General features: G+C 40.4%; 1 protein-coding gene across 2 annotated transcripts in view; it reads left to right on the top strand.

Moving 5' to 3' along the window:
* Positions 1–25,311, top strand: part of DNAH7 (dynein axonemal heavy chain 7) — a 564,416-nt gene that overhangs the window by 199,754 nt on the left and 339,351 nt on the right. For both annotated transcript variants that reach the window (XM_077275383.1, XM_077275384.1), the window contains exon 23: positions 8,765–8,874. In XM_077275383.1, coding sequence (XP_077131498.1) covers positions 8,765–8,874 — 110 coding nt within the window. The remainder of the gene's footprint in view (positions 1–8,764; positions 8,875–25,311) is intronic.

The following is a 25,311-nucleotide window of genomic DNA, read 5'->3' as shown; positions in this document are numbered from 1 at the left end:
GGTCCAGCCCAAAGTCTGCAAGTGACTGTTATTGCGTCACATTAACAGCGCTGCAGCCAATAACTGAGCCCAGCGGATCTGAGCTTTCTCTTTGGCTGCAGCGCTGTCGATGTGACATAAGTGCTTCAGACAATACCAGATACGAGGAGCAGCGGAGGAGGCCCAGGTTTGTAAAAAAAAAACTGTAGCCAGGTAGTATGGGTTTTCCAAAATCAGAAAACCACTTTTTACGTTGTAAATTAAAGCATAGGCCAAGTTAATACAAATCTGTCTGGTATTGTTTTGCTAAATTGGCTGTAATGTAAATATTACCGTAAAATTACTATATTATAACTACATAGCCATTCTATAGGAAACTGACATAGTAGTCAGGATTTCAGAAAAAAATATCAGTTTGTTAATAAGGGTTATATTAAATACTCCATATTTCCACTATAGATGGATTAGACACAATTTCCATGACTTGATCTACGAGCATCCTGTAAGTGTAATAGGAAATCAAGTTTTGTTAGTAGATCTTAGATTATCTTGTGCAATGCAACTGTGGAGCAGTTGCGCTCAGCCACCACCAGGGGGCGATGTGATGGGGGAAAAAGGATTGCAGTTACTGTGTAGCACTTCGGCGCATAAGTACAGGCCGCCACCAGGAGGCGGCAGAGTAGTCAGACAGGCTGAAGTCAGCAACAAACAGGGAGATGAAGTACCAGAGGTCACAGCAAAGCATGAGGTCACAGACTAGCCAAAATTCAGAGCCAGATGGGAGCGTGGTATCCAAAACGTGAGATGGAAAGAGGAGTCAAGGTACAAGCCAGAGGGTCAAAAGCCAGTCGAGCCAGTACCAGAGACAGAAAAACTGGAGGCGGAGTTCAGAGTTTAAGCCGACTCATACACTGTAGGGAAATCACCAAATGTACACTGAATCAGGAATAGAGAACAGGTCAGACACACACACGGGAGGCAGAAGGATCACTAGCGTAAACAGATCAGCTGCTCTAGCCAGGAAGCATGAACTATCACTGAAAAAGGCTACCTAAAATAGCACCAATAAATAGCCACCCAAGAACCAAAGAGAGGCAGGAAAAGTTAACACCTCCATGAACAGGCCAGGGAAAGAGAAGCAAGAAGCAAACCCCGACCTGGATCATGACATCTTGTATATGAAATTCTCCAATACAGAATAAGTAGCAATCTGAAAAACTATTGTTTAACTAGCTGGTAGCCCGATTCTAACACATCGGGTATTCTAGAATATGTATGTAGTTTATTTATGAAGATTTTAGAATAATACATTGAATACACAGGATTCGGCCGGCCGCGACCATTTAGCGAAGCGTGGTTCAAATCCTGCGCCAATTTGCGGCCGAACTGCGCCTGTCGCTGATTGTTTGCGGCCGGCCACGTAGTATATAGCACAGCTACGTAGTATACAGCACAGCCACGTAGTATATAGCACAGCCCACGGAGTATATAGCACAGCCCACGGAGTATATAGCACAGCCACGTAGAATATAACACAGCCCACGGAGTATATAGCACAGCCACGTAGTGTATAGCACAGCCCACGGAGTGTATAGCAGCCCACATAGCATATAACACAGCCACGTAGTATATAGCAGCCCACGCACGCAGTATATAACACAGCCCACGTAGTGTATAACACAGGCCACGTAGTGTATAACACAGGCCACGTAGTGTATAACACAGCCCATGTAGTATATAGCACAGCCATGTAGTATATTGTACAGCCCACGTAGTATATTGCACAGCCCATGTAGTATATTGCACAGCCCACATAGTATATTGCACAGGCCACATAGTATATTGCACAGGCCACGTAGTATATTGCACAGGCCACGTAGTATATTGCACAGCCCACACAGTACATTGCACAGCCCACGTAGTACATTGCACAGCCCACGTAGTACATTGGAAAGCCCATGTAGTATATTGCACAGCCCACGTAGTATATTGCACAGCCCACGTAGTATATTTCACAGCCCACGTAGTATATTGCACAGCCCACGTAGTATATAGCACAGCCCATGCAGTATATTGCACAGGCCACGCAGTATATCGCACAGCTCATGCAGTATATAGCACAGCCCACGTAGTATATAGCACAACCCATGCAGTATATTGCACAGCCCACGTAGTATATTGCACAGCCCACGTAGTATATTGCACAGCCCATGTAGTATATTGCACAACCCACGCAGTATATTGCACAACCCACGTAGTTTATTGCCCAGCCCATGTAGTATATTGCACACCCACGTAGTATATTGCCCAGCCCATGTAGTATATTGCACAGCCCACGTAGTATATTGCCCAGCCCACGTAGTATATTGCCCAGCCCACGTAGTATATTGCACAGCCACGTAGTATATTGCACAGCCCATGTAGTATATTGCACAGCCCAGATAGTATATAGCAATGTGGGCATCATATCCCTGTTAAAATAAAGAATTAAAATAAAAAATAGTTATATACTTACCTTCCGTTGGTCCCCGGATCCAGGCGAAGCGGTTACCTGACGCTCCTCGCGCGCTCTGGTCCCAAGAGTGCATATTGGTCTCGCGAGATGATGACGTAGCGGTCTCGCGAGACCGCTACTTCATCATCTTGCGAGATGGCAATGCATGGAGCGGTCACCGGAGCGTCGCAAGGAGCAGGGAAGGCCTGTTCTGGATCCGAGGGGCCGACGGATGGTGAGTATATAACGATTTTTTCTTTTTTTTAATTATTTTTAACATTAGATCTTTTTACTATTGATGCTGCATAGGCAGCATCAATAGTAAAAAGTTGGTCACACAGGGTTAATAGCAGCGTTAACGGAGTGCGTTACACCGCGGCATAACGCGGTCCTTTAGCGCTGCCATTAACCCTGTGTGAGCGCTGACTGGAGAGGATTATGGAGCGGGCACTGACTGCGGGGAGGAAGGAGCAGCCATTTTGCCGCCGGACAGTGCCCGTCGCTGATTGGTTGTGGCTGTTTTGCCGCGACCAATCAGCGACTTGGATTTCCATGACAGACAGAGGCCGCGACCAATGAATATCCATGACAGAAAGAAGGACAGACAGAAGTGACCCTTAGACAATTATATAGTAGATTGAAGGACCAAAGTTTTACAAAACTTTATACAGATATATGTTGTGTTGAGTTTGTATTGTAGATCAGGGCTTCTCAAACTTTTCATACTGTGGCATCAACAGGATCGGTCTCTGCCATGAATTATGATATTCTATTACTAATATGGAACAGAATAATGAAACTTATAATGCCAAAATGAACTCTGTCTTCTATGGCTAAACATCCTGCTGTCACTTTTATAAAAATAGCCTCCAGAATCAAGTGAAAAATAACAATAGTAATTTCTATTTTAGTAGGACAAGACCCATGTCATGTATTTTTGGTAGAAATCCTCTTCTAAGAGTGTGAGACCACTGTTGAGTGAGATTGCTGCATAAATGTATATACTGAATAAATAAAGCTCATTAACATATGAGAGAGTCTATCACGACTGGCTGCATTGTGAGAAAAAATCTTCTTCTGTTTCATTGGTGTAACAGGTAGAGATGGGCAGACGCCTGGATGTTTGGGTTCGGCGGGTACGGCCAAACAGTTAAAAAAAAGTTCGGGTTCGGGTACCAGAACAGTACTCATACCCAAACCCTAACCCTAACCCGGACCACATTCACTTGAATGTGGGACCCGAACATCCAATGTTTGCCACGCTGTCATGAGCTTGACAACGTGGCAAATACTGCTTCTGATTGGCAGTAAAATCATTGCTGCCAGTAAGACAGCTGCAGTTCCCATGCTGTCAGATGACAGTGAGAGCCCGCAGTTTTGATCGAAGGTCTAAAGTTTACCTCCAGTCACTGGCGTCGTCTGATGGGACTACTGCTCCCATCAGCCTACACCTGCTGCCTCTAATAACAGCAAGAGTGGGCAGTGGCTAAAGGTAGTATTCATCAGCCGGCGCCTGCAATCTAAATAAATAGTCCAAAAAAAAATGTGAGGTCCCCTGTATTTTTGATAACCAGTCAGGCAAAACTGACAGCTGGGAGTTGCAACCCTCGGCTGTCAGCGTTAGCAAGGTTGGATATCAAGAATAGAGGGGTCCCCACTCTGTTTTTTAAAATTATTATTAAAAATTATTATTGTATTTGCTAAAGCAGACAGCTAGGGGCCATTGAAATTGCCCACCCCAGCCTAAAAAAAGCAGCCCACAGCCGCCCAGAAAAGGCGCTTCTATTAGATGCGCCAATTCTGGCACTTTGCTCAGCTCTTCCCACTTGCCCTGTATCGATGGCAAGTGGGGTTCATATTTGTGGCGTTGATGTCACCTTTGTATTGTCCGGTGGCATCAAGCCCATAGATTACTAATGGAGAAGCGTCTATAAGACACGTATCCATTACTAATCTAATAGTTGTATGGTAAATAAAGACACAGCCATAATAAAGTACTTTTATTGAAAGAATGATACGTACTCCTTTAATGATTCTAAATTAAGCTATACTCACATCATCTCCCATTTCATTGAATCCCTCATCTCCTGTAATAAAACAGAAATAAAAAACAACCATATTCCTCACCTGTCGGTCGTTCTGTACCATACTGTAATCAATGTCTGGGGGATAAACAGTTTTCAACCTGGACGGTGCCAAGATGTGACCGTCCAGGCTGAGAACCACCAATGAATGAGCTGCTACGAGCAGTAGTCCCATCAGCCAATGCCAGTGACCGGAGGTACGGTAAACTTTTTACCTCCGAACACAGCTGCAGGCTCACGCTGTCAGTTGACAGCAAGGGACCCATGGCTGTCTGACCGGCAGTAATGATTTTACCACCGATCAGAGGAAGTATTTGCCGCGCTGTCATGCACATGACAGCGTGACAAACACCCGGTGTTCAGGGCTACGAACCCAAACAGTAACACAGACTTCCTGGTGAAGTCCGTGTTCAGTGTCCGTGCCCTAACAGAAAGTGTTTGGTACGGACACCAAGCTTTACTGTTTGGGTTTGCCCAGCTCTAGTAACAGGTTTACAAGCATACATTTACTTGTGTCCCGACCAAAAATGTCTTTTGAATAGAAAAGGCCAAAGTTCTACTTTATATACATTAGCCGGAATCCAAAACCTTACAAAAGCAAAAACTATGGAATGGACACCGCATGGGGAGAAAAAAAGCAGGATGTTATACCAAAGGCTATTGACAGTCGGAGTTTACGTCCGCACCCACTGCAAAATGGGATTCATTTGTATGCACCGCCTGGGCCATTGACTATAATACTCCAGAAGGGACACCGTGTGCTCTGTCATGCATCATTTTCAGCCATATATGCCTATTGGAGGCAGACAACTAGCTGTACTAGACTACGTTTTGGTGTCCGCCTCGAGTAGTTGCATATGGCCGAAAATAATACACAACAGAGCATGTGGTGTCCCTTCTGGAGCATTAAAGACTATGGCCCCGTCAGCGCATATATCCAAAACCCATTTTGTGTGTGATTCTGATGTAAGCCCCGATGGAGCCACCGAATGCGTGAAAGAACTCGGTGTGTAAGCACCCTTATAGCTCTGCTGCTTCTCTGCCTTCCCTGCCTGGTGCTTGCCTACTGCCTGACTGACAACAAGTCACTGACCCAGGAGTGATTAGTCAGAGGCAGGAGGCAAGCAGCGGGCAGGGAATCGGGAGAGAAGAAGCAGAGCTGTAAGCGGGGTGCCCGCCCTCTGAACTTGTAGCTCATTAGCATGCAGTTTCTACTATAGATTTCTCTGAAACGGCAAAACAGATTTCTTCAAGAAAAGTGAGGAGTAACTCAGCATCACATCGCCTTTACATAAATGTCATTAGGTTGGGGTATAAAATCCTGATGACTGCTTCTTTTTAAGGTGCCATGTCCTGTATAATAGAGGCTTGGTAAAACACAATCTGAAATGCGTTAGGATGCGTGTCCACTGTCCGGATTCACGGCGCTTTGGACGGAGCGGAAAACCCGCTTTGCCCAAAGCACCGCCCCCTTCTGTACGCGTGGCGATTCCGGATGTGTTCATTGCACACATCCGGAATCTCCACACCCTATACATAGGACCCTGTGATTTACCTTGCAGCGACGGAGCGTCACCGCAAGGTAAACAGACATGCTGTGTTCTAAAATGATGCGCCACATGTCCGTAAACGCAGGGCCGCCGGATGCGTGTCCACACACATAGTGGAGACGGGATTTAATAAAATCCCCTCCACTATGCTGTAACATCTGGACGCTGCAGGTTGAACGCTGTGGTTGTACGCAGAGTTCAATCCGCAGCTAATCCAGATGTAATCCGGCCCGTGGACTCATACCCTCACTGTTTAGGACTCAATGATTTGTTTTTAAACCTGTTGCACCTATGACATACAGGAAGACCTTTGTGAAAACATTGTAGCTGGTTGAGTTGGACTTTCTTGTATATTGTTGTTGCCAAGCTGTTCACACCGTGCACGCAGGGGAACAGGAGACATGGACCTGCTGAGCTGGATTTTATCTCTATTTATTCGCAATAATTCAGTAGAATTGGTGACCGTCGTGTGCAGTAAGCTCAACATTGGAGGTCTTCATATTTACCAAGGCTAAATATGCATATTGAGTATAAGTTAGTGGTAAGAAAGTAATATCTGCCCAGTAAAGCATTTCTGACATAAAAATCTAAATGTAGAGATATATTTGGACAGAGCTGTAATGGATTGTCAGGCCCCTTATAACCACCATCATATTGGCTGTATGGCAGCTGGGATAGCATTGCGGTATGATTCTAATGAAAGTATTGTACAGCTGTCAGAGTATTGCGTCGGCTGTAACGAGCTGTGCAGCCACTCATTATGACAGAATACAGCCAGCATAGGGGGGTCGTCAGCTCTTATTTAGGTTTAATGCATCTGAAGGAAATGTATTCAATACGGATTTATATATTAGTGTAATAAGCAGAGTATATGCCAATACAGCAAGGTTTATAAACATTCCAGCCCTATTTTAATTTGGCTTTTTAAATTATAGAACAAATTGAATGTAGGAATATAAGAAATTACATTTAGGATCAGTGCCACAATTTATTTTCTGTCAGATGCCATAAAAAAGAAAGCATACATAAGTACAGTAGTCGTGATGTCATGCACATCTATATCAGCCCTGCTCCCGCTCTACGCAAAATACGGCCATGCCACAGTCATATCCATGACCCAAAATGTTATTTTGTTATTAATTATACACTGCTTTGAGAAACTATTTATACGCCTTGAACTTTTTCACATTCCATCACAAACTTAAATGTATATTATTGGGATTTTATGTGCTACACCATCACAAAGAAGCAAGTATTTGTGAAGTGTAAAGGAAATGATACATGATTTTTTAAATTATTTTAAAAATATAAATCTTAAAATTATGACTTGCATTTGTATTCAACCCTCTGTAGTCTGATACTCCTAAATAAAATCCTGAGTGACCAATTCTCAGTATAACTACAGCTGTTCTGTGGAGGCCTCAGAGGTTTGTTTGAGAACATTAGGGATCAAACAGCATCATGAAAACAAAGGAACACACCAGACAGGTCAGGGATAAAGTTTTGTAGGAGAGTAAAGCAGGGTTAGGTAATAAAAAACTTAGCCCAAGCTTTGAACATCCCGCGGAGCCCTATTCAATCCATCATTCAAAAAAGGAAAGACTATGGCACAACTGCAAGCCTACTTAAATATGGTCATCTGCCTAAATTGATATCCCAAACAAGGAGAGCACTAATTAGAGAATCAGCCAAGAGGCCCAAGGTCACACTGGTGACGCTGGATACATCCACATCTCTGGTGGGAGAATCCATCCACAGGACAGCTATTCGTTGTATACTCCGTAAATCAGGCTGTTATGGAAGAATGGCAAGAAGAAAGACATTTGTGAAACTAAGTCATAAGAAGTAAGAAGTCCCATTTGCAGTTTGCAAAAGGCCATTTATAGGACACAGCTAGCATGTGAAAAAAGGTACTCGTCAGATTAGATCAAACTAGAACTTCTTGAATTAAATGCAAAACACTATGTTTAGTGGAAAACTAACTCTCCACAACACCCTGGAAACACCATCCTCACCATGACACATGGTGGTGACAGCATCATGGTGCGGGGAGGTTTTTTTTTAGCAGGGATAGAGAAGCTGGTCAGAGTTGATGGGAAGATGGATGGAGCTAAATGCAAGTCAATCCTGGAGCATATTTATGTGTGTGAATGGCCCAGTCACAGTTCAGACCTAAATCCCATTGAGAATATGTGGAAAGACTTGAACATTGCTGTTCTCAGATGCCTCTATCCAATCTCAGTGAGAGAGAGCTAGTTTGCAAAGAAGAACAGGCAAAAATTTCAGCCTCTTAGATGTGCAAAGCTAGTAGGAACATACCCCAAAAGACCTGCAGCAGTAATTGCAGTGAAACATGGTCCTACAAAGTCGTGACTCAGGGGGTGAATACAAATGCACGTTACAATATTCAGATTTACTGTATACTTTTAAAATAATTATTATACCATGTATAATTTCCTTTACACTTCACAAATACTTATTATTGGTATATCACAAAAATATATTATACAATAAAATAGATTTAAGCTTGTGGGTGTATCGTGAAAAAATGTGGAAAAGTTCACGAGGTATTAATACAATCAAATAAACTTCTAAGTATTACCTAGCTAAAATGCTCTGTAACAACTTTTTAAAATTAATATTCTTTTCTTATGCAGGAAGGACATTTGCAAACGAAAATGATCAATGCTGAATTGCAATATGGATATGAGTATCTCGGCAATACACCTAGATTGGTCATCACTCCACTGACAGATAGATGCTACAGGTATTGTAAACAGCTTAGAAAAGAAGTCAGGGTGTCTTATAGGGAACCTAGGAAAGAAATATATCTTGGTATCAACCACTGAGGACTCTCAATTCTAAATATTTTTCTTATAGGGAACCTGTCAGCAGCTTTGGCCGATACAAGTTACAGCCATCACCTTGCAGGGCTGATATATAGCAGTCTATAATGCTGTATATCTGCCCCCAACCCGACCTGTAAGAGGAGAAAAATAACTTTTATTATACTCACCTGCGGGGTGGTCCGGTCCGAAGGATATCGCTGTTCTTGGTCCGGTGCCTCCCATCTTCTTACGGTTGCTGTCCTCCTGCTTGCTTCATGTGGATGACGCGTTGATGCATCATCCACACAGTCTCCTCGTCACCGCGCTCCTGCGCAGGCGTACTTCTCTGCCATGTTGAGGGCAGAGCAAAGTACTGCAGTGCGCAGGTGCTGGGAAAGGTCAAAGAGCAGTACTTTGCTCTGCCCTCAACAGGGCACATAAGTACACCTGCGCAGCAGCACGGTGCTGAGTAGACTGTGTGGATGATGCAGAGACGCGTCATCCACATGAAGCAAGCAGGAGGACGGCATCGCAAGCAGATGGCAGACGCCGGACCAAGAAGAGAGACACCCCTCGGACTGGCACGCCCCGCAGGTGAGTATAATAAAAGTTATGTTTCTTTTCTTGCAGGTCGGGTTGGGGGCAGATATACAGCATTATAGAATACTGTATATCAGCGTGAAAGGTGATGGCCGTATCTTATATCAGCCAAAACTGCTGACAGGTTCCCTTTAAAGGGTTGTTGGGTCACAGTATGTTTATGATCTATCTATGGGATAGATCATCAATGTGAGATTGGTTGGGGCCACACCCTGTACACCGCATCGATCACCTGTTATTCGCAACGTCTTTCAATGTGTATCAGCCATTTCCAGATACTACAGAACTAATGTAATTACAGCATTGTGTATTTATGTGTTGTGTATTTACAGCATTGTGTATTTGTGTGTTGTGTAATTACAGCTTTGTGTATTTGTGTGTTGTGTAATCACAGCATTGTGTATTTATGTGTTGTGTATTTGCAGCATTGTGTATTTGTGTGTTGTGTAATTACAGCATTGTGTATTTGTGTGTTGTGTAATCACAGCATTGTGTATTTGTGTGTTGTGTAATTACAGCATTGTGTATTTGTGTGTTGTGTAATCACAGCATTGTGTATTTGTGTGTTGTGTAATTACAGCATTGTGTATTTGTGTGTTGTGTAATCACAGCATTGTGTATTTGTTTGCTGTGTAATTACAGCATTGTGCATTTGTGTGTTGTGTAATTACAGCATTGTGTACTTGTGTGTTGCGTAATTACAGCATTGTGTATTTGTGTGTTGTGTAATTACAGCATTGTGTATTTGTGTGTTGTGTAATCACAGCATTGTGTATGTGTGTTTTGTGTAATTACAGCATTGTGTATTTGTGTGTTGTGTAATCACAGCATTGTTTATTCGTTTTATTTTGTAATCACAGCATTGTGTATTTATGTGTTGTGTATTTACAGCATTGTGTATTTGTGTGTTGTGTAATTACAGCATTGTGTATCTGTGTGTTGTCCAATCACAGCATTGTGTATTTGTGTGTTGTGTCATTACAGCATTGTGTATTTATGTGCTGTGTAATTACAGCATTGTGTATTTGTGTGTTGTGTAATCACAGCATTGTGTATGTGTGTTGTGTAATTACAGCATTGTGTATTTGTTTGTTGTGTAATTACAGCATTGTGTATTTGTGTGTTGTGTAATCACAGTATTGTATACTTGTGTGTTGTGTAATGACAGCGTTGTGTATTTGTGTGTTGTGTAATCACAGCATTGTGTATGTGTGTTGTGTAATTACAGAATTGTGTATTTTTGTGTTGTGTAATCACAGCATTGTGTATGTGTGTTTTGTGTAATTACAGCATTGTGTATTTGTTTGTTGTGTAATTACAGCATTGTGTATTTGTGTGTTGTGTAATCACAGCATTGTGTATGTGTGTGTTGTGTAATTACAGAATTGTGTATTTTTGTGTTGTGTAATCACAGCATTGTGTATTCGTGTGTTGTGTAATCACAGCATTGTGTATTTGTGTGTTTTGTAATTACAGCATTGTGTATTTGTGTGTTGTGTAATTACAGCATTGTGTATTTGTGTGTTGGTAATCACAGCATTGTGTATGTGTGTTTTGTGTAATTACAGCATTGTGTATTTGTGTGTTGTGTAATCACAGCATTTTGTATTTGTGTGTTGTGCAATCACAGCATTGTGTATTTGTGTGTTGTGTAATTACAGCATTGTGTATTTGTGTGTTGTGTAATTGCAGCATTGTGTATTTGTGTGTTGTGTAATCACAGCATTGTGTATTTGTGTGTTGTGTAATCACAGCATTGTGTATTTGTGTGTTGTGTAATTACAGCATTGTGTATTTGTGTGTTGTGTAATCACAGCATTGTGTATGTGTGTATTGTGTAATCACAGCATTGTGTATTTGTGTGTTGTGTAATCACAGCATTGTGTATTTGGGTGTTGTGTAATTACAGCATTGTGTATTTGTGTGTTATGTAATTACAGCACTGTGTACTTGTATGTTGTGTAATTACAGCATTGTGTATTTGTGTGTTGTGTAATTACAGCATTGTGTATTTGTGTGTTGTGTAATCACAGCATTGTGTATTTGTGTGTTGTGTTATGACAGCATTGTGTATTTGTGTGTTATGTAATCATAGCATTGTGTATTGGTGTGTTCTGTAATCACAGCATTGTGTATTGGTGTGTAATTACAGCATTGTGTATTTGTGTGTTATGTAATTACAACACTGTGTACTTGTGTGTTGTGTAATTACAGCATTCTGTATTGTGTAATTACAACATTGTGTATTTGTGTGTTGTGTAATCACAGCATTGTGCATTTGTATGTTGTGTTATGACAGCATTGTGTATTTATGTGTTGTGTAATCACAGCATTGTGTATTTGTGTGTTGTGTAATCACAGCATTGTGTATTTGTGTGTTGTGTAATCACAGCATTGTGTATTTGTGTGTTGTGTAATTACAGCATTGTGTATTTGTGTGTTGTGTAATCACAGCATTGTGTATGTGTGTATTGTGTAATCACAGCATTGTGTATTTGTGTGTTGTGTAATCACAGCATTGTGTATTTGGGTGTTGTGTAATTACAGCATTGTGTATTTGTGTGTTATGTAATTACAGCACTGTGTACTTGTATGTTGTGTAATTACAGGATTGTTGTGAATTTGGATTCTGGGCTCCCCCGGTGGCTACTGGTGGAATTGAACTTGTGACATCATCTTCCCTGTTCACCTGTTCTGATTAGATCTGGGTGTCGCTATATAACCTGGCTTCTCTGTTAGATGCTTGCCGGTCAACAATGTTATCAGAAGCCTCTCTGTGCTTGTTCCTGCTCCCAGACATCTACTAGATAAGTTGGACATTCGTCCATGTTTTGTTTTTGTATTTTGGTTCCAGTTCACAGCTGCAGTTTCGTTACTGTGTCTGGAAAGCTCTTGTTGATCAGGAATTGCCACTCTGGTATTATGAGTTAATGCCAGAGTCCTAAAGTAATTTCTGGATGTGTTTTGTTAGGGTTTTCTACTGACCATGAAAGTATGCTTTCTGTCTTCTGCTATCTAGAAAGCGGACCTCAAATTTGCTAAAACTATTTTCCTGCTGCGTTTGTTGTTTCATCTCATATCACCGCCAATATATGTGGGGGGCTTCTGTCTCCTTTTGGGCATTTCTCTAGAGGTGAGTCAGGTCTTATATTTCCCTCTGCTAGCATTATTTAGTTCTCCGGCCGGCGCTGGGCATATAGGGATAAAAAGTAGGACATGCTACCTGGCTACTTCTAGATGATGCGGTAGGTTTAGTTCATGGTCAGTACAGTTACATCTTCCAAGAGCTTGTTCCTATAGAGGCTTATGCTAGTTCTCTGGCCATGGAGATCATGACAGTTTGACCGGACTACTAAAGGGTTAAAATCCTTGGCTGAGAAAGGAGAGAAATAAGAAGTCTGCTGAGAGTTTTTTTTTTTTTTTTTTTTTTTTTTTTTTCTCTGTGCTCTTAATTGGATCACTTGCCAGTCTGTCTATGCTGCAGTCTTTCTTTTTTTTCTCTCTCCTTATAATCTTTGAATGGCTTTGTGTTCACCTGTTAATAATGGATCTTCAGAGTGTAACTGCAGGTTTGAATAATCTCACCACGAAAGTACAAAATTTGCAAGATTTTATTATTCATGCTCCGGTATCTGAGCCGAGAATTCCTTTGCCGGAATTCTTCTCAGGGAATAGATCTAGCTTTCAGAATTTTAGAAATAATTGTAAGCTATTTTTGTCCCTGAAATCTCGTTCTGCTGGAGACTCTGCACAGCAGGTTGGGATTGTGATTTCCTTGCTCCGCGGCGACCCTCAAGACTGGGCTTTTGCATTGGCACCAGGGGATCCTGCGTTGCGCAATGTGGATGCGTTTTTTTTGGCCTTGGGCTTGCTGTATGAGGAACCTCATTTGGAACTTCAGGCAGAAAAAACTTTGATGTCCCTATCGCAGGGGCAAGATGAAGCTGAAATTTACTGCCAAAGATTCCGTAAATGGTCTGTGCTTACTCAGTGGAATGAGTGTGCCTTGGCGGCTACTTTCAGAGAGGGTCTCTCTGATGCCATTAAGGATGTTATGGTGGGGTTCCCTGTGCCTGCGGGTCTGAATGAGTCCATGACAATGGCCATTCAGATCGATAGGCGTCTGCGGGAGCGCAAACCTGTGCACCATCTGGCGGTGTCCACTGAGAAGACGCCAGAAAGCATGCAGTGTGATAGAATTCTGTCCAGAAGCGAGCGGCAGAATTTTAGACGGAAAAATGGGTTGTGTTTCTATTGTGGGGATTCTACTCATGTTATATCAGCGTGCTCTAAGCGTACTAAAAAGCTTGATAAATCCGTTTCCATTGGCACTTTACAGTCTAAATTTATTTTGTCTGTGACCCTGATTTGCTCTTTGTCATCTATTACTACTGACGCCTATATCGACTCTGGCGCCGCTTTGAGTCTTATGGATTGGTCCTTTGCCAATCGTTGTGGGTATGATTTAGAGCCTTTGGAAACTCTTATTCCTCTGAAGGGGATTGACTCCACCCCATTGGCTAATAATAAACCACAATACTGGACACAAGTGACTATGTGTATTAATCCGGATCACCAGGAGACTATTCGTTTTCTAGTGCTGTATAATCTACATGAGGATTTGGTGCTGGGATTGCCATGGCTGCAGTCTCACAACCCAGTCCTTGACTGGAGAGCTATGTCTGTGTTGAGCTGGGGATGTAAGGGGACTCATGGGGACGTACCTTTGGTGTCCATTTCATCATCTATTCCCTCTGAAATCCCTGAGTTCCTGTCTGATTATCGTGACGTCTTTGAAGAACCCAAGCTGGGTTCACTACCTCCGCACCGTGAGTGCGATTGTGCTATAGATTTAATTCCGGGTAGTAAATACCCAAAGGGTCGTTTATTTAATCTGTCTGTGCCTGAACATACTGCTATGCGAGAATATATAAAGGAGTCCTTGGAAAAGGGACATATTCGTCCATCGTCATCTCCCTTAGGAGCCGGTTTTTTCTTTGTGTCAAAAAAAGACGGCTCTTTGAGACCATGTATTGATTATCGGCTTTTGAATAAAATCACGGTTAAATATCAATACCCATTGCCGTTGCTGACTGATTTGTTTGCTCGCATAAAGGGGGCCAAGTGGTTCTCTAAGATTGATCTCCGTGGGGCGTATAATTTGGTGCGGATCAGGCAGGGGGATGAGTGGAAAACCGCATTTAATACGCCCGAGGGCCACTTTGAGTATTTGGTGATGCCTTTTGGTCTTTCTAATGCCCCTTCAGTCTTCCAGTCCTTTATGCATGATATTTTCCGCGATTTTTTGGATAAATTTATGATAGTGTATCTGGATGATATTCTGATTTTTTCGGATGACTGGGACTCTCATGTCCGGCAAGTTAAGAGGGTTTTTCAGGTTTTGCGGTCTAATTCTCTGTGTGTCAAGGGTTCTAAGTGCGTTTTTGGGGTTCAGAGAATTTCCTTTTTGGGATATATTTTTTCTCCCTCTTCCATTGAGATGGATCCTGTCAAGGTTCAAGCTATTTGTGATTGGACGCAGCCCTCTTCTCTTAAAAGTCTTCAGAAATTTTTGGGCTTTGCCAACTTTTATCGTCGATTTATTTCTGGCTTTTCGGATGTCGTTAAGCCATTGACCGATTTGACTAGACAGGGTGCTGATGTTGCTAATTGGTCCCCTGATGCTGTGGAGGCCTTTCAGGAGCTTAAGCGCCGTTTTTCTTCTGCCCCTGTGTTGCGTCAGCCTGATGTGACTCTTCCTTTTCAGGTTGAGGTCGACGCTTCTGAGATCGGAGCTGGGGCAGTGTTGTCGCAGAAAAGTTCTGACTGCGCCGTGATGAGGCCTTGTGCCTTCTTTTCCCGTAAATTTTCGCCCGCTGAGCGGAATTATGATGTTGGGAATCGGGAGCTTTTGGCCATGAAGTGGGCGTTTGAGGAGTGGCGCCATTGGCTCGAGGGGGCCAGACATCAGGTGGTGGTATTGACTGACCACAAAAATTTGATTTATCTTGAGACCGCCAGGCGCCTGAATCCTAGACAGGCGCGCTGGTCATTATTTTTTTCTCGGTTTAATTTTGTGGTATCGTACCTACCAGGTTCTAAGAATGTTAAGGCGGATGCCCTTTCTAGGAGTTTTGAGCCTGATTCACCTGGCAACTCTGACCCCACAGGTATTCTTAAGGAGGGAGTTATCTTGTCAGCTGTTTCTCCAGACCTGCGGCGGGCCTTGCAGGAGTTTCAGGCGGATAGACCGGATCGTTGTCCGCCTGATAGGCTGTTTGTTCCTGATGATTGGACCAGTAAAGTCATCTCTGAGGTGCATTCTTCTGCGTTGGCAGGTCATCCTGGAATTTTTGGTACCAGGGATTTGGTGGCAAGATCCTTCTGGTGGCCTTCCCTGTCACGAGATGTGCGAGGCTTTGTGCAGTCTTGTGACGTTTGTGCTCGGGCCAAGCCTTGTTGTTCTCGGGCTAGTGGATTATTGTTGCCCTTGCCTATTCCTAAGAGGCCTTGGACACACATCTCGATGGATTTTATTTCAGATCTGCCTGTTTCTCAGAAGATGTCTGTCATCTGGGTGGTGTGTGACCGTTTTTCTAAGATGGTTCATTTGGTTCCCCTGCCCAAATTGCCTTCTTCTTCCGAGTTGGTGCCCCTGTTTTTTCAAAATGTTGTTCGTTTGCATGGTATTCCTGAGAATATCGTTTCTGACAGAGGAACCCAATTTGTGTCTAGATTTTGGCGGGCATTTTGTGCTAGGATGGGCATAGATTTGTCTTTTTCGTCTGCTTTTCACCCTCAGACTAATGGCCAGACCGAGCGGACTAATCAGACCCTGGAGACATATCTGAGGTGTTTTGTGTCTGCTGACCAGGATGATTGGGTTGCTTTTTTGCCATTGGCGGAGTTCGCCCTCAATAATCGGGCCAGCTCTGCCACCTTGGTTTCCCCGTTTTTCTGTAATTCGGGGTTCCATCCTCGATTTTCCTCCGGTCAGATGGAATCCTCGGATTGTCCTGGAGTGGATGCGGTGGTGGAGAGATTGCATCATATCTGGGGGCAGGTGATGGACAATTTAAAGTTGTCCCAGGAGAAGACTCAGCTTTTTGCCAACCGTCACCGTCGTGTTGGTCCTCGGCTTTGTGTTGGAGATTTGGTGTGGTTGTCTTCTCGTTTTGTCCCTATGAGGGTCTCATCTCCTAAGTTTAAGCCTCGGTTCATCGGTCCGTATAAAATATTGGAGATTCTTAACCCTGTTTCCTTCCGTTTGGACCTCCCTGCATCCTTTTCTATTCATAACGTTTTTCATCGGTCGTTATTGCGCAGGTATGAGGCACCGGTTGTGCCTTCCGTTGAGCCTCCTGCTCCGGTGTTGGTTGAGGGTGAGTTGGAGTACGTTGTGGAAAAAATCCTAGACTCCCGTGTTTCCAGACGGAGACTCCAGTATCTGGTCAAGTGGAAGGGATACGGCCAGGAGGATAATTCTTGGGTCACTGCATCTGATGTTCATGCCTCTGATCTGGTTCGTGCCTTTCATAGGGCCCATCCTGATCGCCCTGGTGGTTCTGGTGAGGGTTCGGTGCCCCCTCCTTGAGGGGGGGGTACTGTTGTGAATTTGGATTCTGGGCTCCCCCGGTGGCTACTGGTGGAATTGAACTTGTGACATCATCTTCCCTGTTCACCTGTTCTGATTAGATCTGGGTGTCGCTATATAACCTGGCTTCTCTGTTAGATGCTTGCCGGTCAACAATGTTATCAGAAGCCTCTCTGTGCTTGTTCCTGCTCCCAGACATCTACTAGATAAGTTGGACATTCGTCCATGTTTTGTTTTTGTATTTTGGTTCCAGTTCACAGCTGCAGTTTCGTTACTGTGTCTGGAAAGCTCTTGTTGATCAGGAATTGCCACTCTGGTATTATGAGTTAATGCCAGAGTCCTAAAGTAATTTCTGGATGTGTTTTGTTAGGGTTTTCTACTGACCATGAAAGTATGCTTTCTGTCTTCTGCTATCTAGAAAGCGGACCTCAAATTTGCTAAAACTATTTTCCTGCTGCGTTTGTTGTTTCATCTCATATCACCGCCAATATATGTGGGGGGCTTCTGTCTCCTTTTGGGCATTTCTCTAGAGGTGAGTCAGGTCTTATATTTCCCTCTGCTAGCATTATTTAGTTCTCCGGCCGGCGCTGGGCATATAGGGATAAAAAGTAGGACATGCTACCTGGCTACTTCTAGATGATGCGGTAGGTTTAGTTCATGGTCAGTACAGTTACATCTTCCAAGAGCTTGTTCCTATAGAGGCTTATGCTAGTTCTCTGGCCATGGAGATCATGACACAGGATTGTGTATTTGTGTGTTGTGTAATTACAGCATTGTGTATTTGTGTGTTGGGTAATCACAGCATTGTGTATTTGTGTGTTGTGTTATGACATCATTGTGTATTTGTGTGTTATGTAATCATAGCATTGTGTATTGGTGTGTTCTGTAATCACAGCATTGTGTATTGGTGTGTAATTACAGCATTGTGTATTTGTGTTATCTAATTACAACACTGTGTACTTGTGTGTTGTGTAATTACAGCATTGTGTATTGTGTAATTACAACATTGTGTATTTGTGTGTTGTGTAATCACAGCATTGTGCATTTGTATGTTGTGTTATGACAGCATTGTGTATTTGTGTGTTGTGTAATCACAGCATTGTGTATTTGTGTGTTGTGTAATCACATCATTGTGTATTTGGGTGTTGTGTAATTACAGCATTGTGTATTTGTGTGTTATGTAATTACGGCACTGTGTACTTGTGTGTTGTGTAATTACAGCATTGTGTATTTGTGTGTTATGTAATCACAGCATTGTGTATTTGTTTGCTGTGTAATTACAGCATTGTGCATTTGTGTGTTGTGTAATTACAGCATTGTGTACTTGTGTGTTGCGTAATTACAGCATTGTGTATTTGTGTGTTGTGTAATTACAGCATTGTGTATTTGTGTGTTGTGTAATCACAGCATTGTGTATGTGTGTTTTGTGTAATTACAGCATTGTGTATTTGTTTGTTGTGTAATTACAGCATTGTGTATTTGTGTGTTGTGTAATCACAGTATTGTATACTTGTGTGTTGTGTAATGACAGCGTTGTGTATTTGTGTGTTGTGTAATCACAGCATTGTGTATGTGTGTTGTGTAATTACAGCATTGTGTATTTGTTTGTTGTGTAATTACAGCATTGTGTATTTGTGTGTTGTGTAATCACAGCATTGTGTATTTGTGTGTTGTGTAACTACAGCATTGTGTATTTGTGTGTTGTGTAATCACAGCATTGTGTATGTGTGTTTTGTGTAATTACAGCATTGTGTATTTGTGTGTTGTGTAATCACAGCATTGTTTATTCGTTTGTTGTGTAATCACAGCATTGTGTATTTATGTGTTGTGTATTTACAGCATTGTGTATTTGTGTGTTGTGTAATTACAGCATTGTGTATCTGTGTGTTGTGCAATCACAGCATTGTGTATTTGTGTGTTGTGTCATTACAGCATTGTGTATTTATGTGCTGTGTAATTACAGCATTGTGTATTTGTGTGTTGTGTAATCACAGCATTGTGTATGTGTGTTGTGTAATTACAGCATTGTGTATTTGTTTGTTGAGTAATTACAGCATTGTGTATTTGTGTGTTGTGTAATCACAGTATTGTATACTTGTGTGTTGTGTAATGACAGCGTTGTGTATTTGTGTGTTGTGTAATCACAGCATTGTGTATGTGTGTTGTGTAATTACAGCATTGTGTATTTGTTTGTTGTGTAATTACAGCATTGTGTATTTGTGTGTTGTGTAATCACAGCATTGTGTACTTGTGTGTTGTGTAATTACAGCATTGTGTATGTGTGTGTTGTGTAATTACAGAATTGTGTATTTTTGTGTTGTGTAATCACAGCATTGTGTATGTGTGTTTTGTGTAATTACAGCATTGTGTATTTGTGTGTTGTGTAATCACAGCATTGTGTATTTGTGTGTTTTGTAATTACAGCATTGTGTATTTGTGTGTTGTGTAATTACAGCATTGTGTATTTGTGTGTTGTGTAATCACAGCATTGTGTATGTGTGTTTTGTGTAATTACAGCATTGTGTGTTTGTGTGTTGTGTAATCACAGCATTTTGTATTTGTGTGTTGTGTAATCACAGCATTGTGTATTTGTGTGTTGTGTAATTACAGCATTGTGTATTTGTATGTTGTGTAATTACAGCATTGTGTATGTGTGTTGTGTAATCACAGCATTGTGTATTTGTGTGTTGTGTAATCACAGCATTGTGTATTTGTGTGTTGTGTAATTACAGCATTGTGTATTTGTGTGTTGTGTAATCACAGCATTGTGTATGTGTGTATTGTGTAATCACAGCATTGTGTATTTGTGTGTTGTGTAATCACAGCATTGTGAATTTGGGTGTTGTGTAATTACAGCATTGTGTATTTGTGTGTTATGTAATTACAGCACTGTGTACTTGTATGTTGTGTAATTACAGCATTGTGTATTTGTGTGTTGTGTAATTACAGCATTGTGTATTTGTGTGTTGTGTAATCACAGCATTGTGTATTTGTGTGTTGTGTTATGACAGCATTGTGTATTTGTGTGTTATGTAATCATAGCATTGTGTAATGGTGTGTTCTGTAATCACAGCATTGTGTATTTGTGTGTTGTGTAATCACAGCATTGTGTATTTGTGTGTTGTGTAACTACAGCATTGTGTATTTGTGTGTTGTGTAATCACAGCATTGTGTATGTGTGTTTTGTGTAATTACAGCATTGTGTATTTGTGTGTTGTGTAATCACAGCATTGTTTATTCGTTTGTTGTGTAATCACAGCATTGTGTATTTATGTGTTGTGTATTTACAGCATTGTGTATTTGTGTGTTGTGTAATTACAGCATTGTGTATCTGTGTGTTGTGCAATCACAGCATTGTGTATTTGTGTGTTGTGTCATTACAGCATTGTGTATTTATGTGCTGTGTAATTACAGCATTGTGTATTTGTGTGTTGTGTAATCACAGCATTGTGTATGTGTGTTGTGTAATTACAGCATTGTGTATTTGTTTGTTGTGTAATTACAGCATTGTGTATGTGTGTTGTGTAATTACAGCATTGTGTATTTGTTTGTTGTGTAATTACAGCATTGTGTATTTGTGTGTTGTGTAATCACAGTATTGTATACTTGTGTGTTGTGTAATGACAGCGTTGTGTATTTGTCTGTTGTGTAATCACAGCATTGTGTATGTGTGTTGTGTAATTACAGCATTGTGTATTTGTTTGTTGTGTAATTACAGCATTGTGTGTTTGTGTGTTGTGTAATCACAGCATTGTGTACTTGTGTGTTGTGTAATTACAGCATTGTGTATTTGTGTGTTGTGTAATTACAGCATTGTGTATCTGTGTGTTGTGCAATCACAGCATTGTGTATTTGTGTGTTGTGTCATTACAGCATTGTGTATTTATGTGCTGTGTAATTACAGCATTGTGTATTTGTGTGTTGTGTAATCACAGCATTGTGTATGTGTGTTGTGTAATTACAGCATTGTGTATTTGTTTGTTGTGTAATTACAGCATTGTGTATTTGTGTGTTGTATAATCACAGTATTGTATACTTGTGTGTTGTGTAATGACAGCGTTGTGTATTTGTGTGTTGTGTAATCACAGCATTGTGTATGTGTGTTGTGTAATTACAGCATTGTGTATTTGTTTGTTGTGTAATTACAGCATTGTGTATTTGTGTGTTGTGTAATCACAGCATTGTGTACTTGTGTGTTGTGTAATTACAGCATTGTGTATTTGTGTGTTGTGTAATCACAGCATTGTGTATGTGTGTGTTGTGTAATTACAGAATTGTGTATTTTTGTGTTGTGTAATCACAGCATTGTGTATGTGTGTTTTGTGTAATTACAGCATTGTGTATTTGTGTGTTGTGTAATCACAGCATTGTGTATTCGTGTGTTGTGTAATCACAGCATTGTGTATTTGTGTGTTTTGTAATTACAGCATTGTGTATTTGTGTGTTGTGTAATTACAGCATTGTGTATTTGTGTGTTGTGTAATCACAGCATTGTGTATGTGTGTTTTGTGTAATTACAGCATTGTGTATTTGTGTGTTGTGTAATCACAGCATTTTGTATTTGTGTGTTGTGTAATCACAGCATTGTGTATTTGTGTGTTGTGTAATTACAGCATTGTGTATTTGTGTGTTGTGTAATTACAGCATTGTGTATTTGTGTGTTGTGTAATCACAGCATTGTGTATTTGTGTGTTGTGTAATCACAGCATTGTGTATTTGTGTGTTGTGTAATTACAGCATTGTGTATTTGTGTGTTGTGTAATCACAGCATTGTGTATGTGTGTATTGTGTAATCACAGCATTGTGTATTTGTGTGTTGTGTAATCACAGCATTGTGAATTTGGGTGTTGTGTAATTACAGCATTGTGTATTTGTGTGTTATGTAATTACAGCACTGTGTACTTGTATGTTGTGTAATTACAGCATTGTGTATTTGTGTGTTGTGTAATTACAGCATTGTGTATTTGTGTGTTGTGTAATCACAGCATTGTGTATTTGTGTGTTGTGTTATGACAGCATTGTGTATTTGTGTGTTATGTAATCATAGCATTGTGTATTGGTGTGTTCTGTAATCACAGCATTGTGTATTGGTGTGTAATTACAGCATTGTGTATTTGTGTGTTATGTAATTACAACACTGTGTACTTGTGTGTTGTGTAATTACAGCATTGTGTATTGTGTAATTACAACATTGTGTATTTGTGTGTTGTGTAATCACAGCATTGTGCATTTGTATGTTGTGTTACGACAACATTGTGTATTTATGTGTTGTGTAATCACAGCATTGTGTATTTGTGTGTTGTGTAATTACAGCATTGTGTATTTGTGTGTTGTGTAATCACAGCATTGTGTATTTGTGTGTTGTGTAATTACAGCATTGTGTATTTGTGTGTTGTGTAATCACAGCATTGTGTATGTGTGTATTGTGTAATCACAGCATTGTGTATTTGTGTGTTGTGTAATCACAGCATTGTGTATTTGGGTGTTGTGTAATTACAGCATTGTGTATTTGTGTGTTATGTAATTACAGCACTGTGTACTTGTATGTTGTGTAATTACAGCATTGTGTATTTGTGTGTTGTGTAATTACAGCATTGTGTATTTGTGTGTTGTGTAATCACAGCATTGTGTATTTGTGTGTTGTGTTATGACATCATTGTGTATTTGTGTGTTATGTAATCATAGCATTGTGTATTGGTGTGTTCTGTAATCACAGCATTGTGTATTGGTGTGTAATTACAGCATTGTGTATTTGTGTTATGTAATTACAACACTGTGTACTTGTGTGTTGTGTAATTACAGCATTGTGTATTGTGTAATTACAACATTGTGTATTTGTGTGTTGTGTAATCACAGCATTGTGCATTTGTATGTTGTGTTATGACAGCATTGTGTATTTGTGTGTTGTGTAAGACAGCATTGTGTATTTGTGTGTTGTGTAATCACAGCATTGTGTATTTGTGTGTTGTGTAATTACAGCATTGTGTATTTGTTTGTTGTGTAATTACAGCATTGTGTGTTTGTGTGTTGTGTAATCACAGCATTGTGTACTTGTGTGTTGTGTAATTACAGCATTGTGTATTTGTGTGTTGTGTAATTACAGCATTGTGTATCTGTGTGTTGTGCAATCACAGCATTGTGTATTTGTGTGTTGTGTCATTACAGCATTGTGTATTTATGTGCTGTGTAATTACAGCATTGTGTATTTGTGTGTTGTGTAATCACAGCATTGTGTATGTGTGTTGTGTAATTACAGCATTGTGTATTTGTTTGTTGTGTAATTACAGCATTGTGTATTTGTGTGTTGTATAATCACAGTATTGTATACTTGTGTGTTGTGTAATGACAGCGTTGTGTATTTGTGTGTTGTGTAATCACAGCATTGTGTATGTGTGTTGTGTAATTACAGCATTGTGTATTTGTTTGTTGTGTAATTACAGCATTGTGTATTTGTGTGTTGTGTAATCACAGCATTGTGTACTTGTGTGTTGTGTAATTACAGCATTGTGTATTTGTGTGTTGTGTAATCACAGCATTGTGCATTTGTATGTTGTGTTATGACAACATTGTGTATTTATGTGTTGTGTAATCACAGCATTGTGTATTTGTGTGTTGTGTAATTACAGCATTGTGTATTTGTGTGTTGTGTAATCACAGCATTGTGTATTTGTGTGTTGTGTAATTACAGCATTGTGTATTTGTGTGTTGTGTAATCACAGCATTGTGTATGTGTGTATTGTGTAATCACAGCATTGTGTATTTGTGTGTTGTGTAATCACAGCATTGTGTATTTGGGTGTTGTGTAATTACAGCATTGTGTATTTGTGTGTTATGTAATTACAGCACTGTGTACTTGTATGTTGTGTAATTACAGCATTGTGTATTTGTGTGTTGTGTAATTACAGCATTGTGTATTTGTGTGTTGTGTAATCACAGCATTGTGTATTTGTGTGTTGTGTTATGACATCATTGTGTATTTGTGTGTTATGTAATCATAGCATTGTGTATTGGTGTGTTCTGTAATCACAGCATTGTGTATTGGTGTGTAATTACAGCATTGTGTATTTGTGTTATGTAATTACAACACTGTGTACTTGTGTGTTGTGTAATTACAGCATTGTGTATTGTGTAATTACAACATTGTGTATTTGTGTGTTGTGTAATCACAGCATTGTGCATTTGTATGTTGTGTTATGACAGCATTGTGTATTTGTGTGTTGTGTAAGACAGCATTGTGTATTTGTGTGTTGTGTAATCACAGCATTGTGTATTTTTGTGTTGTGTAATCACAGCATTGTGTATTTATGTGTTGTGTAATCACAACATTGTGTATTTGTGTGTTGTGTAATCACAGCATTGTGTATTTGTGTATTGTGTAATCACAGCATTGTGTATTTGTGTGTTGTGTAATCACATCATTGTGTATTTGGGTGTTGTGTAATTACAGCATTGTGTATTTGTGTGTTATGTAATTACGGCACTGTGTACTTGTGTGTTGTGTAATAACAGTATTGTGTATTTGTGTGTTATGTAATTACAGCACTGTGTACTTGTGTGTTGTGTAATTACAGCATTGTGTATTTGTGTGTTGTGTAATTACAGCATTGTGTATTTGTGTGTTGTGTAATCACAGCATTGTGTATTTGTGTGTTGTGTTATGACAGCATTGTGTATTTATGTGTTGTGTAATCACAACATTGTGTATTTGTGTGTTGTGTAGACACAGCATTGTGTATTTGTGTGTTGTGTAATCACAGCATTGTGTATTTGTGTGTTGTGTAATCACAGCATTGTGTATTTGTGTGTTGTGTAATCACAGCATTGTGTATTTGTGTGTTGTGTACGACAGCATTGTGTATTTGTGTGTTGTGTAATCACAGCATTGTGTATTTGTGTGTTGTGTTATAACAGCATTGTGTATTTATGTGTTGTGTAATCACAACATTGTGTATTTGTGTGTTGTGTAATCACAGCATTGTGTATTTGTGTGTTGTGTAATCACAGCATTGTGTATGTGTGTGTTGTGTAATCACAGCATTGTGTATTTATGTGTTGTGTAATCACAGCATTGTGTATGTGTGTTGTGTAATCACAGCATTGTGTATTTGTATGTTGTGTTATGACAGCATTGTGTATTTATGTGTTGTGTAATCACAGCATTGTGTATGTGTGTTTTATGTAA

The sequence above is a fragment of the Ranitomeya variabilis genome, chromosome 7 (genome assembly GCF_051348905.1).
Source record: "Ranitomeya variabilis isolate aRanVar5 chromosome 7, aRanVar5.hap1, whole genome shotgun sequence".
Lineage (NCBI taxonomy): Eukaryota > Metazoa > Chordata > Amphibia > Anura > Dendrobatidae > Ranitomeya > Ranitomeya variabilis.
The sequence above is the reverse complement of the archived record's forward strand: the minus strand, read 5'-3'. Positions and strand labels throughout refer to the sequence as shown.